The sequence below is a fragment of the Tachypleus tridentatus genome, chromosome 13 (genome assembly GCF_004210375.1).
Source record: "Tachypleus tridentatus isolate NWPU-2018 chromosome 13, ASM421037v1, whole genome shotgun sequence".
NCBI lineage: Eukaryota > Metazoa > Arthropoda > Merostomata > Xiphosura > Limulidae > Tachypleus > Tachypleus tridentatus.
This window is the reverse complement of record NC_134837.1, coordinates 209,029,550-209,048,516: the sequence shown is the minus strand read 5'-3', so window position 1 is coordinate 209,048,516 and position 18,967 is coordinate 209,029,550. Positions and strand designations below refer to the sequence as shown.

Below are 18,967 nucleotides of genomic sequence, written 5' to 3'. Positions count from 1 at the left end.
GAATATCTCATAAGTTATTACACTGCATGTATAGAATATCTCATAAGTTATTAAACTGTATGTATAGAATATCTCATAAGTTACTAAACTGTATGTATAGGATATCTCATAAGTTACTAAACTGTATGTATAGAATATCTCATAAGTTATTAAACTGTATATATAGAATATCTCATAAGCAACTCAATCATTTCCATGCTTTTTTGCAACAGGTCCTGTAAATGCAACAAGGGCAGTTACACAACAATTTTGCAACAAAAATGTATGTAATTCTGCAACATCATACGGAGAAGTGAAGGTTTGCTTTCTAACCTTCCCTTTAAAACTACATAAAGGAAACTGTAACTGAAACACTGTCAAACTGTAGCTTTCAGAATGAAGGGCTTTAAATTATATGTAAATTTAAAAACTGTACTTTTTTAGCTCATTTTTGGGTTTAAACCATATTCAAAATACTTGTTGTAGTCTGTGATGACTAATCCGTGACTCTAGAAATTAAATAGCTGATAAAAGAAAAATCCTGCAATATTTGTATGGCTACAGTACTACTGATATAATTTCTTTCAGTTGATGAAACACCAATCTATGGTTAATTTTAGCCTAATTTCAGGTTAGAAAACTATACAGAAGCTTGTATGGATGGTGCTAGAAAGCTTTACATGAAGTCATGGTTCCCATAATCCCTTTATTATAACCAGTAAATAGTTTTATCTTGGCTGGTTCAAGGATTTCTCCTCCAGCCATTCTGTAATTGCATGGAAATTTGCCCTGATATTCTATAGTTGTGGGTTATTACTTACTTGTTAAAACCAATAATGCAAAACTACATCTTTTAGGCAACTGCTCAACTATGCATTATGTACAAACTGCACCACGTGTTATACCTGTAAGACAAGCACATTATGTTGTTTGTGGAAAATGCCTGGGCATTACATGAAGAGAAATCACAAAAAGATAAAGCAAGACTTTTGACTTGTCATTTTTACTGTTACCTTTTGACAGACAAAGAAATGTTGTTTTAGCAGAAAACCCTGGAAGTATATATCTTGGATATATGTATTAGTTTTGATACACATTAAACTCGAAATGGAATTTCTCTCACCATTCTCTGAGGGACACAAAATGAATTCACCTGAAATAATTTTATTTCATATAATGCCTGTTTCTGAATGTTTAATAACATCTCCCAAAAACTTACAGCCAAACTGTTTGCATCAATAATGGGAAAACTAGGCTGTTTATAAAGATGAATAACAATGACATTTACTGTTCTGGAATGTTTGTTTTATTTGTATCTCTAAAGAAACTTACAAGCAATATTTACATCACTATCACTAACTAGGAACTATGTAACTTCTCAAACTCCCTTGTGTGCCGATACATGCAATATAGCTGATGTATGGAAAGTACAACTGTTTTACACATAGCATCTTACAAAATTTCAACTATATATATGTTTGTTATAGTTCAACCAGGTTGCTAACTAAAGTTTAGTACATTTAATACTGCTCTAATATCATGGTTAAAAACACATTGGTAGTGTTGGTAAGTATTATTAAAATGTCAAATTTACCAATTTTATTGTTGTTTGTATACTTAATTATCAATCTTTAAAAAAACAACCTTGGTAACCCTAAAAAAGAAAGTCTCTTATAGGCAAAGAATTAAAGCCCATGGTAACTATAAGGAAAAGCTAAACTTTCACTAATAACACCATGAAATGCAAGCCTGAATTTCATACTATTAGGTATATACTGATAAAGATATGGAAATCTTTCTCCTTTACAATAATTGTTTTAACTTCACCCTTATTACCAATAATAAAAAACATCAGTGTAGATGTTACATGGCAAAATTAATTACACCCATCAGTACATGCTCAAAGATTTCTTAACATATGTTTATTAAAAACTTCCTGGTGCTAAAAAGTCTTAAGTGGATAACAAATCTTGGAGATTTAAAATAAAATACACTGAATATCATTGTATCTATTTAATTAAATTTAAAAAGTTACAGATAAAAGAAAAACAAAGTAAAAATACGTTTTTAAATATATATATACATATATATTAGTCAAACATTGATTTGGTATATATTTGACAACAGACTTCTTCCTTAATATACTGACCATATGAAGAATCAATAACAGATAACATGACCATATTAACAACATTTGAACTGATATCAATAATTGACACAACCATGCCATGCAATGAAAAGCACTATCACCTGAAGTACTGGTGACATTTGAACGGCCAGTGCCAACCATCAGCCCTGAATTAGTTACACTGCGTTCTATTCTTCATGACGTCTTTGTTCAGAGGCAAATGATCCAGAGTCCAAATGGGTGAAAAAATGATGAAATAAGAGTCTATTTGTTAACAAAATTTCTCAGTAACATTACATAAAAATATCTCACACTGATCAAAATGACCAGAAAGACATCTGAAACCAACCAGTTGCTGCTCATGTGTCCTTTCTTCCAACAGGAAAGTGAGGTATTACATACTAATAAATGCAATGAAACCATATTCCACTCCAGAAGCTGAGTCAAAGGGGAATCGTATGTACGTCGAACAGATCACAGACACCCTCAGTGTCACAGAGGTTGAAACAGTAGTCTTGGTTACTGGGAGGTGGGCTAAGCCTCAGTAATGGAGAAAACACTACAAAAAAGTAAATTCACTCATAACAAACTAAACAGATTTACGATTTCAATAAAACTAGTAAAGATCAAGAAAGATTATGAAATAGTAAAAATAATTTTTTTTAAAACTTAGTATAAAATAAAACAAAGCAACAAGTTTTTCTTCCTTTCAAATGGATATAAACTTCATGAATTACACTGAAAAAGCCACTGGATTCTGAAACTAGTTAAAAACAGCTGAGCTTATGCATGTGTTTAAAATATAAAGTTTGGTAAAATATATTTGAAGAAATAATTTCTGAAGTTTAAATTAGGAAGTCAAAACACGAGATCTAGTTGACTGTCTTGATTCCAAAATATCTCATAATTTGTTTAAACACTTACAAAATATGTATCATCAAACTGTGAGAATGGTAAGTGTTAAAGATAATTATTCTTCTAGCCACAATATTTTTCTACACAGTATAATTTGTTAGTTTCAAACCCATAAAATAAGCAAAGCAAGCTTAGATTTAATAATAAATTGTTAAAAAGAATTTATCTTTGTTTTTGTTTGTTTTTTGCTAAGTGTAAAAAGGGCTATCAATCATGGGTAACAAAATTCAATTTTCAGCATTATTAAACTCTTTCTCTTACTGCTGAGTCACTGGGGATCGTTTAAAAAAATTCCTTTATTTTTCTAGAGTAGAAATACCAAACATCTACTTACAAAAACTTGGACGAATATTTTATGTACAGTGCCTTAAGGGCTTTTCTCAACCAAGAATTTTGGTAGGATTTACCTTTCTTGATACTAATTGAACTTGTATAACTCCCACAACTGTATAGATAATGAACATCATACTTACCCTTTACTAGCAACTATTTTTACTCAACACTAGCTGTTTTTACAAGAAATTTAATCTTGGTATGGACATAATCTTTACAGGTACAAGTGATTGAATTAAACTTTTAATTTTTCCAAACCATTTGCAAAATTATTATGTTAGTTGACCATGAAAGACAGAATTACTTCAATAACATTTAAGCATGGTAATCTTATATCAGAACCAAGAGGCTTTGACTGCAATAATTAATCAAACACAATAATCTTATGTCAGCACCAACAAGCTCTGACTATAATGGTTCAGCAAATACAATAATCTTATGACATGACCAACAGGCTCTAACTACAATGGTTCAGCAAACACAATCTTATGCCACGACTAACAGGCTCTGACTACAATTGTTCAGCAAACATAATAATCTTATGTCAGCACCAACAAGCTCTGACTACAATTGTTCAGAAAGTAGAACAAAATAAATATACAAAGAGACTAAACTTACAAAAATTTACATGCCCATAATTATCACTATAGGACTTCCTTGTTGTTAGTACTAGTTTCAGCTATTGTGACAATAAAAATATCAATTTGTAATGTCATTTGAGGGTAAGAGTTAATGAACAATGTAATAAAGACTAGTTTTTAATATTAAGTCTATTGGTTTAATTTGCAACTTGGAAAAAAAAAACACTTTCTAACAGAAACATGGTATATATCTGAAATAGTTACTGAATGTTAGTGAGTATAACATTTACAAACATTTTTATTTTAATGAAAGAAAAAATACAGGAAATGTTTATTACAAGGAAAATAAATCTTACTATCTGAGGATATCAACTCATCAAGGAAGTCCTGGTCAATGGTCGCTGTAACCAAAGATATGAAAAATGAGTTAAAAAAAATTTCCATACCAAGATTACTATTACATCTCAACAAAACATTTATAATGCTCTTTGATCATAGAACATGCACTGTTAACATAACCTTCCACGATAACACCTTCAAGTAAGTCCATTACACTTTTCTGTAGGTTGAATTAGTTTTAAATTAAAATAACCCACTACTTATCCAATACACAATATAAAACAATAAAGTACAACAGTAACTTTTATTTTACCCATCAACTGGTATTCCTAATGCAACTGAAGGTAAACTATAACAACTAGACACAATAGTTACTTGACCATCAGTTCACTAGCTATAGCCATGATGCCAGTAACTCAAATTTTTAAGTTTCTAGGTCATATGTCAAGTATTGTAAATCACATCTTTCAAGTTCACTAGTCATATGTTAAGTATAGATAGTCTGACAAAAAAAGAATGAACAGTTCAATATATACTACAAACATTAACAGAAAAGCAGTACTTTTATTCATTAAAAGTTTTTAATAGGTTCATAAGTCATCAGCCAAACACAATGTCAGTACATGTGTTCATGATAAAAATCAGTGACACCTTCACTTCTCATTCTTTTGATATCCTGTCAATGTTTTGGAGGTTCAAGCAGTTATATTTTCAAATCTAAAAATCTACTTTAGATCTCAACTAAAATACACCTATGAATTGAAATCTGAAGTAAAAACTGACAATAAACTACAAATATTTTATTACACTATTAATTGTGACTAATTCTTAAACTATAGGACACAGATTGATATGCTTTAGTCCACCAGTGTTTTTTAAAAGAATGAATACTTAACATAAAAAATGAAAACAAAAACTAACTTTTGGTAGGATCTAATAATTCATCTGAAAGTTCTTTTGTCTTTTTTTCCACACTTCCAGTGGCTCCATCTGCAGTGGTTTCTATAAGAAGAATCAATAGTTTAAAACTTAAACTACAGACCAGAAATAACAAATTTATGTACTGAATATTTGAGATAGTGAAAGTAAAAAACTCCACACATCTCTTAAAGCATTCAATGAAATTAAACACATTTTTTGAATAAATAATTTATGTTTGGTTATTCATGATTCTACACTTTACAAAGATCTAAAAATACAGTTTGCTGAATTTTCAACAAAGCCATTCAATGGCTATCTGCACTATCATCCCTAATTTAATAGTGACAGACCAGAGTGAAGAGAAGGGAGTTAACTCTGTCCAAAACTAACTGTTAGATTACTTTTTTAACAACAACAGTGGGTTTGGTTTGTTTTGAATTTCGTGCAAAGCTACTTGAGGGCTATCTGTGCTAGCCATCCTTAATTTAGAAGTGTAAGACTAGAGGGAAGGCAGCTAGTCATCACTATTCACCACCAACTCCTGGGCTACTCTTTTATCAACGAATAGTGGGATTGATGTCACATTATAATGCCACCATGGCTGAAAAGGCGAGGATGTTTGGTGTGACAGGGATTCGAACCCATGACCCTCAGATTATGAATCAAGTTCCTTAACCATCTGGTCATGCCTGGCCAACAACAGTGGTATTAACCTTTATAATTCCCCAGTGACTGAAAGGCTGAGCATGTTCAACAACACAGTTAGAGCCTGTGATCCACGGATCACAAGTCAGGTGCCCTAATAATCAAATTTAAAAAAAAAACAAACAAAGTCCAGTTATATTTAATTACATACACTTATATTTAACTACCAAAAGAATACCCCTTCCCAAAACAACAACTATCATATAAATTAACAATTGAAAAATATATTACAAAACATACAACTAAACAATGAACAGAAAAGCTAACATTTAAATAATGAAAATTCATGTGATGTAAAAGAAAAAATTAAACAGGATAAATAAAAACATATAATGCGAATATTTAATGCACCACTGATTATGATAAAACGATGGCAGAAGTACATCATTCCCAAGACTGATTTATAGAAAACTCAGTAATGTGTGTCAAAAGCAACTCAACACACACAAGACAGTACTGTCCTGAACATTACAGGAAATGAATGACAGGAACAAATACATGACAGCATTGTCCACAACATTACAGGACATGAATGATAGCAACAAATACAAGACAGTACCTGTCCACAACATTACAGGACATGAATGATAGCTACAAATACAAGACAGTACTGTCCACAACATTACAGGACATGAATGATAGCAACAAATACAAGACAGTACTGTCCACAACATTACAGGACATGAATGATAGCAACAAATACAAGACAGTACTGTCCACAACATTACAGGACAAGAATAATAGCAACAAATATAAGACAGTACTGTCCACAACATTACAGGACATGAATGATAGCAACAAATACAAGACAGTACTGTCCACAACATTATAGGACATGAATGATAGCAACAAACACAAGACAGTACTGTCCACAACATTACAGGGCATGAATGATAGCAACAAACACAAGACAGTACTGTCCACAACATTACAGGACATGAATGATAGCAACAAATACAAGACAGTACTGTCCACAACATTACAGGACATGAATGATAGCAACAAATACAAGACAGTACCTGTCCACAACATTACAGGACATGAATGATAGCAACAAATACAAGACAGTACTGTCCACAACATTACAGGACATGAATGATAGCAACAAATACAAGACAGTACTGTCCACAACATTACAGGACATGAATGATAGCAACAAATACAAGACAGTACCTGTCCACAACATTACAGGAGATGAATGATAGCAACAAATACAAGACAGTATTGTCCACAACATTACAGGACATGAATGATAGCAACAAATACAAGACAGTATTGTCCACAACATTACAGGACATGAATGATAGCAACAAATACAAGACAGTACTGTCCACAACATTACAAGATATGAATGACAGCAACAAATACAAAACAGTACTGTCCAACATTACAAGTAGTGAAACAAATAAGTAAGGTTTCTATAAATACTATTTATTTGCATTAGTTTTAACATGTTATACATTTCATCACTAAACCTATATATGATACTAGGAAGAATGCAGTCTTATGGAGGGCTGTTTGGACTAGCAATTAATAATTGTAGTATTTATACTTCATTGACAAAATTTAGAAAAAGTGAGCATTTTCTAAAAAAGATTTCTCTGTGAAGTACTGAACAGAAGAAGTGTTTTATGTACTAAAAGTGGTATCCGTTATTGAAACAATAATAGTTTCTCGTACTACTTTTACAAATTACATCAAACCCTCATGTACATTCCTCGCTAGAGGCATGTTCCATTGTGAAGAAAAACGTTTATTTAAAATTATGTTCTGTGAAAAAGAAATGGTTATTGCACGTACCATAATAATTATTTTTCTAATTGTTTGAATCACTAAAGCATGAATTTTCTCTGTGGTGCCATTCACTAGATAGCTCTATACTGTACTTATTATTTCAGTCATGCATGTAGAAGATACATATGTATACACAAATACATACAATACAGTAAAGTAATCAATGCTGACCATCAGTTCAGCAAGTTGACCAAAAGAATCAAACTTATGTTTGAAAACATGTCACTCACAGAACGTTTGTGTTTTCGAAACATAAAGCTGGCAAAACATGGAACACTGCAGGTAAAGGGTTAGACAAAACTAAATGGAACTAAGCACTTGCCTATTTTAGCACTGGCTTGAACAGCTGTTTGAGATGTATCTAACTTCCTTGTTTTCTTATTAGAAGTTCCAGTTTGCCGTTGGTTCGACTTCCTTTGTGACTGCCTTGTAGACATACGTGTGACTGGTGTGCAGGAGCTAGCCTGAACTTCCATCAATTCCTGTCAGTTACAAAAGGATGATATTTGTAGTCAATTAGCCTTTCTGCCAATTTTCATCACCTACCTCACCAACTAGATATAAAAAGCTTCACATATTTCATATTTCCAGTTATTCACTAAATTAACTGGATGATTACAGGTTTTCTCTTAAGATTTCATGGAGCTTCAAAATCAAGATATTACAGCTATTAAAGTCTAAAGCTAATAAATACCAATTTTCTAATTATTTTACTGGTAATAAATACTACAGCAAAGTTCTTTTATAAACAAAATACCAATCAACACAACAAATGACCATACGTCCCTCATTGTCATACACAAATGATAATCCTTAGCCAAGATCTTTATCTGAAAAAATGAGTTAACTAGCTACACTTTATATATTGATTCCTACTACAAGGTTTTGCTTTTAACTGTACTTTAAAATGGTTATTGGAACAAGATCAAATATTAAATGAATGAGCAACTTGTGCTAGAATAAAAACAGATCAGCCAAAAGATTTTTATTGATAGTTAAGATAGTTGAGAAATAAATCATAAAATTGTATATTAACTCTACCTCTATCAGTTCTGTTGTAAATTCTGGAGATGACAGTTGCTGCTGTTGTGACTGTTGGGCAGATGCACGAGTATTTGGACATGGTGTCATCTGTTCTTCCAATGATGAAGTAGCAGTAAGAGAACCACTGTCTTCTGCTTTTGAAGTTGATGACATATCATTTGCATCTTCACAAGGTGGGGGGACCTGTTTTCCACATATTCTAATATCATTACTGTTAAAAAACTGTTCAGTGTAATTATTCCTAAGATCACAAGTGGGTCAAGGTTCATATGTGACGTTCAAAACTTAATTAAACAACTTTATTATCAATGTACGTCAATAAGCTTAGCATCAAAGTACGAGTTTATAATTCAACTTTTAACATTATAAATGTTTCAATTTCTTAATTTCAGAAGAAAATGTTCAGATAACTTCTCAATGTTTATATCACATGATACTTCTTTCCTCTGTATTGCTTATTTTGAATCTACTTTCCATCCCTGTATTACACACTTATATTATAGCTATTTATAAGCAAGAAAACCAAACCTGAATACTAAGCCTCTCCTATATCACCTTGTCTTTAAAAAAAAATGCCAATAATTCCCTTTGACAGTTGGTATTGGATTATTTATAACCAATAGAAAGAGCAGCTTGTCTTAATAATATTTGTTTGTGGGATAGTTTGTTTAGGTATTGTAAAGTTAGGAACTATTTAGCCTTACTTTCATTGGTTGCCTTGTGAGACAGGATTGACCAGCTAATGGGATTTTTTTAAACCTATTTTATAGCTTAGGTATAAAGCAACTTTAATTATAATAGCATTAAGACATTCTAGTTTCTAGATGCTATAATGTGTTGTGTTCTAATCCGTATACATGAAATAATAACATTTTGAACCACCACCATAACTACAAAGAATCAGGCTTATGGTTCTTTATGTTTTGATAGCAAAAGGGTTGAACTTCTGGCTTAATTTATTACTGATTCATTTTAAATGTAATTAATCTGTATAAGTCTGAATAAAAAAATAAATAAATGAATAAAAACAGTTCTTGTGATACTCAATATCCTAGCAGGTGCACATGCAAGATGGTATTGTAATTCAATTATGGAGTACTTGTAACTCGATCGTAGGTTTACACAAAACCATTGAGCCATGATGTTTTGTAGCATGCTTCTGTATAGCAACAGAACTAGACTCATAAAACAGCTCTGTCTTTAAGAATAAATAGAAATCAAAAAGGATAATTTAATTTTGTATTTTCCAACTTTCAACTTTACACTGCTGACTTTGCTGCAGTTACCATTAAGGTGGAATATCTAACAGATAAAATATAAAAGTTTTATTGAAAAAACATCTTTAGATATTTAATTATGAGATTTTAGAGGTTACACAAGTGAAATAAAAACTGCAAGATGGAAAGAAGTAATTTTTATTCTTACCAGAAAAAAAAAAAAATCACTTTTCAATTATACTGACCAAGTAAAGACATTTTGAATTCATTGTCAAATTTTTTAAACCAACAGTTCCCAACTTGAGGTCTATGTAGGTAATACTGAGAGTCCATGAGCTACTTCTTTTAATTAAATAATGCATGAGACTGTTCTATAACTGTCATAAATTTCCTTGCTTTCTGAGTATGTAAGAAAAGCCATTAAAACAAGTTAATTATTAGTTAATAAAAACAGTTTATTGTGTTGATAGAATCTTTCAAAAACATAGGGGGTCCATAACGGAAGAATAATAACAAAAGGGGACCCTTCATGGGGAAAAGACTGGAAACCATTCCTTAAAGTATTTACTAAAAAGTAAGATTTTTTTATCATTATAAAAGCTGCATAATGCTTAATAAAATCAAAATTTCATGAAGAAACACATTCAAAGTTGCAGCATGTAGATTTTATGGTAACATTTAGTCAAACAATCCTACCTGAACTACGACCGGACTGGATGAAGTGGTTTCTTTATTCACCAGCAGGACATTAATAGGTCCAGAATTTGACTTCAAATGGGTCTGATATTTCCTTTTCTGTGATCCATGCTAAGGAAGAAACATTAGAAGCTCATCTGAGTTCAGGTACAGTTTCTATTACATGGAAAACTACTTCAATTTTATTTTTTCTAAACTTGCTTACAGACTATATATATATATATATATATATATATATGTTGTTTTTACTCTATGAATTTAATAAATATGTTAAATATAAAAACAATTTATTGCATGTCAGTTGCACCACTGACTAGAGAAGAAAAACAAACAATATTGTTCATCGACAACAGAATTTGATTCATTTATAAAATTTCATATATGACTTTTGACAAAACACTCAAGGTATTAAAAACTATGTCTTAACAAGCTTAAAAACAATCACATGTGAACCCCATATTTTGGTTCTTGGTAGCTGACCTCCTCTAGTATAGGCACTTCCAACTGGGTTCCTGAAGGGGCTTGTATCACTAGTAGAGTATCACCTTCAAAACAACGACAGATGTCATCATGACTGACATAGGCTAGCTGGAAATTTGTTTGGTCCTCTGTGATATTTCGAATACTTTGCTGTGCCCAGCAGTGGTGGAGGTCAAGCTCTTCTTCTGTCTGTTCAAGGAGGCGAAGTTCCTCTTTCAGAGCCACTAGACGTTCTGAGATTTCCCTAGTGTTACATCCAGGTCCTGCCCCCCTGTTTAAAAATGTATAGTAATAAAATATTTTAAACCAAAAAAACTTTCAATCCTGCTCTGAGATATCACATTTTTCTGCTTGTACTTACTTCCACTGAATACTGTTCTTCGACTTCTTCTCGATCAATCCAATCCCTTCCAGTACATTGGTGATATCATAAATCCTTCTCTTTTGTCGCACAGCAAGTGTGTCAGCTGCCTACAAAGTGATATTAAAAGCAAGCAAAATAAACAAAACAAGCACAAGAAAATAAATGAAACATTTTTCTTTTTTTGTAGAGACAACTAATTACGTCAGTTTAAAAGACTGAGACACGAGGACAAGCAAATTAATAATATTACAAGTTGTTAGGCTTAAAATATAATCTGTCACTTATATTTGGAAAAGACTGATAAACAAAAAAAACTGTTACTAACTAACTTGACAAATATACTGGAAGGATGATCAGCTTCAAGTATAATTTAGCAGGCTTTGTAAGTCTGGTTTAAACCTTAACTTGTGCAAGTTAAATTACAAAGAAAAAGCACAAATTCAAATTCTTCTGAAATATATTTGGAGAGCTTACCTGAGTAATGCTTGCAAAATTCACATAATATATTGACAAGTTTAACTGTAGCATTACTTTATCAAAACTATATGTCAGTTAAACTACTACTAATTTAACACTGGAAAGAAATTACCAGATGTAAATTCAATTTTTATGTTAAAATTAGACAAACTTTTGTAATTCAGACAATAAACAAAATATATAATGTGAAATACATATAGACTTGAGAGAAAAGTTAATTGTTTGTGGTTAAAAAAGTGAAAGGAAAAACTAATAATAAGTAAAAGGAAGTTGTTATTACAAAACAAATTGTTATTCATACATTAAAAAACAGTTACAGTAAAAAACAATCAAGACTTGTCATGTGTCTATCAGACAGACTTGGCACCATGTTTTTTCTAAAAATCTTTAGTTATGTTTATTAGTATCACATAGAGAATAGGGCTTATTACAGATATGCAATTACAGCCTTTCCATATATATCTGTAAAGCAATATTCCCCACAGAGAAATTAACAGAAACATATCCAATTATTCAGGAAAAAAAAAGTTTTTATCAGTTGTTACTGATACAAGGCCAAGAGGAACTATAAGTAACAAGTTGATTAAATGTAGTTTGAAATAACTCAGTACAAGTGTTTTAAAACAGGACAAAGGTCTTAACAAGGTGTTCCTACTTCAGTATTTATGCCCTGTGTCAATGTAGATGATTGAAATAATTTTTAAATGACACTGATATGAGAATGCCACTGAACATGTTTTTCACTTTTATAATGCCATTGAGAATGTATTACTAGGTAATACTGTCAAGGTGGTCTAAAAGTTAAACTCTGAAGACAGCCTCAGACTAACATACACACTGCATTAACTTCTTATTGTGTCAGACAGGGTTATAAAGGCATACCCAATTAAGGTCCTGAACTACAAATAGTTTTATAATATACAGTTACGACAGAAAGTGTTCGTACCCCTGCGTCGTGAGTAGTTTAGTCATGAGCCACCTCTGTGTTTAACTGTAGAAATGATGTTCTTTGGAAGATTTCATTCTGAAAATATTACGAACATCATTGTGGCCGAAAAGCTCAATTTTAGTCTCGTCTGACCAGAATACTGCTCCAGGAGGTAAAGGGTTTATCTACATGCTTTCTTGCATACCTCAATCGTGCTTCTAAATGAACAGGCTTTAAATATGGAGTTCTATGAGGACGACATGCTTTGAACCCAGAAGAGCGTAACATGTTTGTAACTGTAGAGGTGCTTACTTCAACCCCAGTTTCCCTTACCAGTTTCTGTATGTCATTACATATTAAACGAGGGTTCCTACTAACTTCTCTGAGAACATTGCTTTTGGTTCTATCTGGAATTTTGGTGGGGCGTCCAAAACGAGGGAGGTTAGCAGTTGATCCTGTAAGCTTAAACTTGGCAATTATGCTTTCAACAGTAGATTTTGGCACATAAAGTTGTGCAGCAATACTGGAAAGAGACACACGAGACTTGTATTTTACAATAATACAGTTTTTTAAATCACTGGACAGTTGTTTCCTGTTCGCCATGATGACCAAGCAAATAATGACGGAGACTGCATTAAATTGCCGGAAATTTTTGGCTGGCTAAATTCCAATAATTATGAACCCAGTGTCTAGTTCTGGAATGGTATAATGTAGTTTATTTGAGAATATCAGTTTTTTCACACGTTCCAAAATGTACGAACACTTTCTACTCCCCCTGTATTTGGTTATTTGTTTATAAACAGTTTATTTGTCATTTAATTTACATAAAAAATAATGTAGATGTGTGTTAGTATAATATTTATAACATATTATACGTCTATTAGCCTAATCATGATAGTTTTTAAATTATGAGCAAAAAACTACTCAGGAAGCAGGTGTACGAACACTTTTTGTCGTAACTGTATTTGTAGGGTTCATATGACTTTATGGAAACTGAAGAATATAAGCTCAAATTTTCATGGCTCATGAATCCTGCCATATAGTGCTAATCTTGTATTTTTCTGACAATGGTTGTCAAGAATTATAAACAAATGTAATTATTACTATAGCATTCAGAATAATAGTAGAGTCCTGAATAACAGTACAGGGTGGACAAAGGGAGGGTTCTTTTTCCTCTGTACTTCATGTCACGTGATCTTATGGTCAGTTGGCTATCATATGGCAAGGAAGTAAACAATGTGCACACACTTTTCTAACCTTCACTGACAATAAAATAAACATACTGTAATGTTAATTTTCTCAACCAGCTAAGCATACTGGCTAGTTATGGAGTGATAACCTGCCAGTTTCTTTTACTTTTAATGAAAAAGCTTCTACTTTAAGTTTCAAATAGGCCAAAGCCAATACACTGCTTTATGACATGGTTCTCAACAGATCACAGAGTGCTGTAATTAGACAGCCTAGTCCACACTTCCTTGCAGTTTCTCCAGGGATGCAAGGTAGCCAAAATTTCTATCAAGTAAGAGGTACCGGCAGATTTCCCTTGGACAACATTTAATAATTGTACAGTAGTGCTGAATAAATACCACCAGGGTGGAAAAGCATCTGAAAATAAATAATTCCATATGTACCATTAATCAAAATTTTATAGCATATGGGAGAATTTTAAACTGGAATATCATGACTTTTATTAAAGAGCAATGAACTTAGAAACAGCTGTTCTTCAGGATTTCTAGCATTGAAATATTTAAAGCTTACTTCATATGCTCTTCCAGGATTTCAAGAACCCATACAAATCTTGATTTATTGTAATTTCTATAGTCTTTTAAATGAATTATAATGATCATAGAAAAATAATAAAAGATGTTTGTTTTTGCATTTTGCACAAAGCTACATGAGGGCTATCTATGCTAGCCATCCCTAATTAAGCAGTGTAAGACTAGAGGGAAGGCAGCTAGTCATCACCACCCACTGCCAACTCTTGGGCTACTCTTTTACCAATGAATAGTGGGATTGACTGTCAAATTATAATGCCCCCATGACTGAAAGGGCGAGCATGTTTGGTGCAACAGGAATTCAAACCCATGACCCTCAGAATACGAGTCGAACGCCTTAATCCACCTGGCCATGAAAGGCCTACGAAAAATGAGTCATTCTAAAATATCATAATCTGATGTAGCTTTACTTGTATATAAAAATTTCATCTGACAAAAAAATTAATTTTGAAAAGTAAGTTGTCTGATAATATAATTATTTTTAGATGATCACAAATTCTTCCAGTTTCAACTGACAATTACTACTATTATCAAAGACTCGTGAGAAGCTGCGTGAAAAACTATTCCTCATATTAACAGATAGAAAAATTTTTACAACCTTGACTCTTCAAAACTTAATTTCTTCTATGTTTGGTCATATCCTAAATATATACCAACTTATGTTAAAATCCATCTTACCATTTTGAACAAATCTTACTGACAAACACACACACAGGGGCCAAAATATAACCTCCATCATCTACAGTAGTAGAGGTAAGTATAAAGTATTTTAAGTGCAAAAAAAAAAATTAAGCCTGAGATTTGAATCCAAAACTCTGGTTAGGAAGGCCAGTGTTCTAACTAAGCTACCCTAAAGCGTAAGTACTATTCACCAACGTTAATGTATGAAACATCTCACCAAGAATTTGATCACGATACTATATTATGATTGGTACAAAACCCAAACCATAAAAGTTTATCACAGAATTATAGTTATTTACTAAATTTTAAACCATTAAACAGTAATACTGTCATATAAAAATGATTAATATTAGACATTTTTAAATTTAAAAACTCAAGTGAAAAAATATTTAAATCTAACATAAAAGAAAATTAATCACAAATTGAGAAAATAAAACTTTTTTCAAATACACTAAAAAATCAATACAAACAATGTAAATTTATCTTAAAAATGATTCACAAAATGAGCAATAACACAACACAAACACAAAATGACAACTGGCTTTTATATATGTTAGATTTTAATCAGAAGAAAAATAGTATAATAACAAAGCTCACAACTTTTACATCAAATTGTGAAACTCAAATCAAACTTTTATTTAAGTTTTTTTTAACTTTTGATTTATTTTCCACATTATCATGAAAAATTATGGTCGTGAACTTCTAACGTCAAAATGTTTATGTCAACTTAAATAAATGCATAAACTAAAATGTAAAAACAATAAAAAAAATTCAAATCAGCCCACATGAACAATCAAAGCATCATACACATACCCCCAGACAATATCTGTCATAGTTCTGTTGCTAAGACAACAATATAATGTCATAGTTTTGTTGCTAAAACAACAATATAATGTCATAGTTTTGTTGCTAAAACAACAATATCATACCATAGTTTTGTTGCTAAGGCAACAATATGATGTCATAGATTTAATGCTAAAACAATAATATCATGTCATGTTTTTTATGCTAAAACAATATCATGTCATAGTTTTGTTGCTAAGTGACACAGACAAATGGGGCATTACCAAAAGACAACTGAATTTTATATGTATTAGAGACTGAGTAGATGTATAAAAATGCAATAAAGAAATGATAAAAAATGACAGGTAAACAACAAGACATAGGTCACAACATTACTTCTCAATTTAAGACATTTTTATCAACACTTTTATTTTTAAAATGATTGAGCTAGTGTGATTTTAAGTCAAAGCTCTATAATCAACAAAGTCAAAAACCCACAAGCAAGCTGGTTAATATATAGTTCACAATGATGTGTTTAAGAATCCAATAGAATCTTGAAAAGAATAGATTTAGAATGGTTTCAACTTAAGTTTTAAATTTCATTTTTCTCTACCCACAATATAATTTATTTAAAAATAGTAAACAATTATGAAATTATCTGCATTTTGTTGAAATAACCAATGTACACCTTGAGAACACATGGTGTATTTCAACTGTAACTGGTATTATAGGAAACAGTGCAAGTACATCTTACTCTGAGGGAGCAATCTTAAATTTTAATAAAAAATTAAAAAAGGGCTATGGTGAAGGAACCAGTTTTCCAAATTAACTTTTTTTTTTTTTTTTTGGAAATAAGTATGAGGCCTCAACTATTTGTGTTACAGTTAATTTTCGACTTATATCAATTTCATACGGATTACGTACATTTACAAATTGCATTCAAAATCTCATAAAATAATGATAGTGTTTTCGAAATTCAATAACATGTTTGTCTTCGCACAACCTCAGCAACATACTCTGGCACGACTCATTACATCGTTCACAGTTATCATATATTTTCTACAACGAAGTTATGTCATTGTGACGTCTTCATTCATACAAACAACGCAAGAAGTAGCATGGTGATTGCATTTTATATTGCCTATTTTAGCATCTAACGTTTAAGCTACCTACACCGGTAAAGTACAACAAATTAAACTAACAAGGGAAGCTGGGTACATTTGATTTACCCATCAAATTTCAACATCTTTTTGTAAGTATAAAATTCCTAATAGTATTTTACCTATATGGTTTCTAAAAATTGTAACATTCACATACCATTTTCAAATCCAAAACACCATCTTTAGCTTCTTGTAATAAAGACACAAACTTTGTTGTTAATAGCCCTAAACTTTTCTCATGCCTACTGGGTGCACCTATGTCCGCCATTTTAACATGTCTTCGCCATAGCCGTTAACTTTTCGTTAAATCTCGCTTTTTCGTACTTTTTATTTAAAAATTTACGACGTAAAAAAATTAACACATTTATAAAAAGTTTAAATTATCTACACCACAAGATAAATTTCATTCTACAATAATTCGCATTTGAACCTTTCTTTATAAACATTTATTTTTCACAACAGATAATATAACATACATATTATGATTAATATATTATTATGAAGTTAAAGTAAATAAATTATATTAATAAAAATAATTCGATATCAATTAATTAATTCAATGATAATTAATTACTAAACTTAATTCTGAAGTGTGATTACTTAAATATAATTGATAAAAATTACATTTAATCAGTTTAGTCTAGTTCACACTGAAACAGCTGTCGTAGCTTTGTAACATTTTTTTATCATTGACTTAACTAGGTTGATGGGAGCTAACACGCTGCTGGTCAAAATCTTAAGACCGATGAACATAGAGAAAAAATACGTATTTTGCGTTGTTGGGCTCAATTACTTATGTGAGTAGAGCTTCGAAAGATGAAAATAAGAAAAGGGAAAATAAAAATAAAAAACGTTTTTAGCATTTAATAGGGAAAATGTGAACACTAGGAAATTAGCCTAAATACTAGCTGGTCAAAAGTTTAAGACCATAATGAAACGAACCGTTAATCGGCAAACACGTAACGAAATTTAGTAATTTGTGTTCAAGCATTAGTGTTGTCAACATCTCCCACTGATATCTCCTGTGTTACATTGGGTAAAAATATGGTAAAGGTTAAAAAGTTGACAGAGTTTGAGCGTGGCAGAATTGTCGAGCTGCAAAAGCAAGGTCTCTCTCAACATGCCATCACTGGTGAGATTGGGCGTAGTAAAACTATCGTTGCAAATTTAAAAAAAAAAACTCTGAGGGATACGGAACGAGAATTTCAAGTGGTCGGCCCAAGAAACTTTCGCCGGCGTTGAGCAGGAGGATTCGACGGGTTGTCCAGTAAGACATCAGCCGATCGTCGAACCAGAATAAGGCCCTTACGGACGCAGAATGCAGCTCAAGAACGATAAGACAGCATCTACGAGAGAAAGGCTTTAAAAACCGTAAACGTCTGCAAAGACCACACCTCCTTCACATCAAGAAACAGCTCGGTTAAACTCTGCCGAGAAGCACCAAACATGGGACGTAGAAAAGTGGACGAAGGTTTTGTTCTCTGATGAGAAAAAAATTAACCTGGATGGTCCAGATGGCTTCCAACGTTACTGGCACGATAAGGATATCCCACCGGAGACATTTTCTACACGACACAGGGGAGGAGGTTGCATCATAATCTGGAATACTTTCTCTTTCCATGGAATAATGGAGCTTCAGGTTATACAGGGACGTCAAACAGCAGCTG

General features: G+C 31.9%; 1 protein-coding gene across 1 annotated transcript; it reads right to left on the bottom strand.

Moving 5' to 3' along the window:
- Nucleotides 1-1,262: 1,262 nt before the first annotated feature.
- Nucleotides 1,263-17,635, bottom strand: LOC143239651 (transcription factor E2F5-like). Its single transcript, XM_076480979.1, has 9 exons — nucleotides 17,458-17,635; nucleotides 11,494-11,603; nucleotides 11,133-11,403; nucleotides 10,653-10,763; nucleotides 8,737-8,922; nucleotides 8,018-8,177; nucleotides 5,197-5,277; nucleotides 4,293-4,337; nucleotides 1,263-2,666 (listed from the first exon to the last, which is right to left on the bottom strand). Exons 1-9 carry the CDS (start codon nucleotides 17,566-17,568, stop codon nucleotides 2,551-2,553), a joined length of 1,191 nt encoding a protein of 396 aa, XP_076337094.1. The 5' UTR covers nucleotides 17,569-17,635; the 3' UTR covers nucleotides 1,263-2,550.
- Between the last annotated feature and the right edge of the window lie 1,332 nt (nucleotides 17,636-18,967).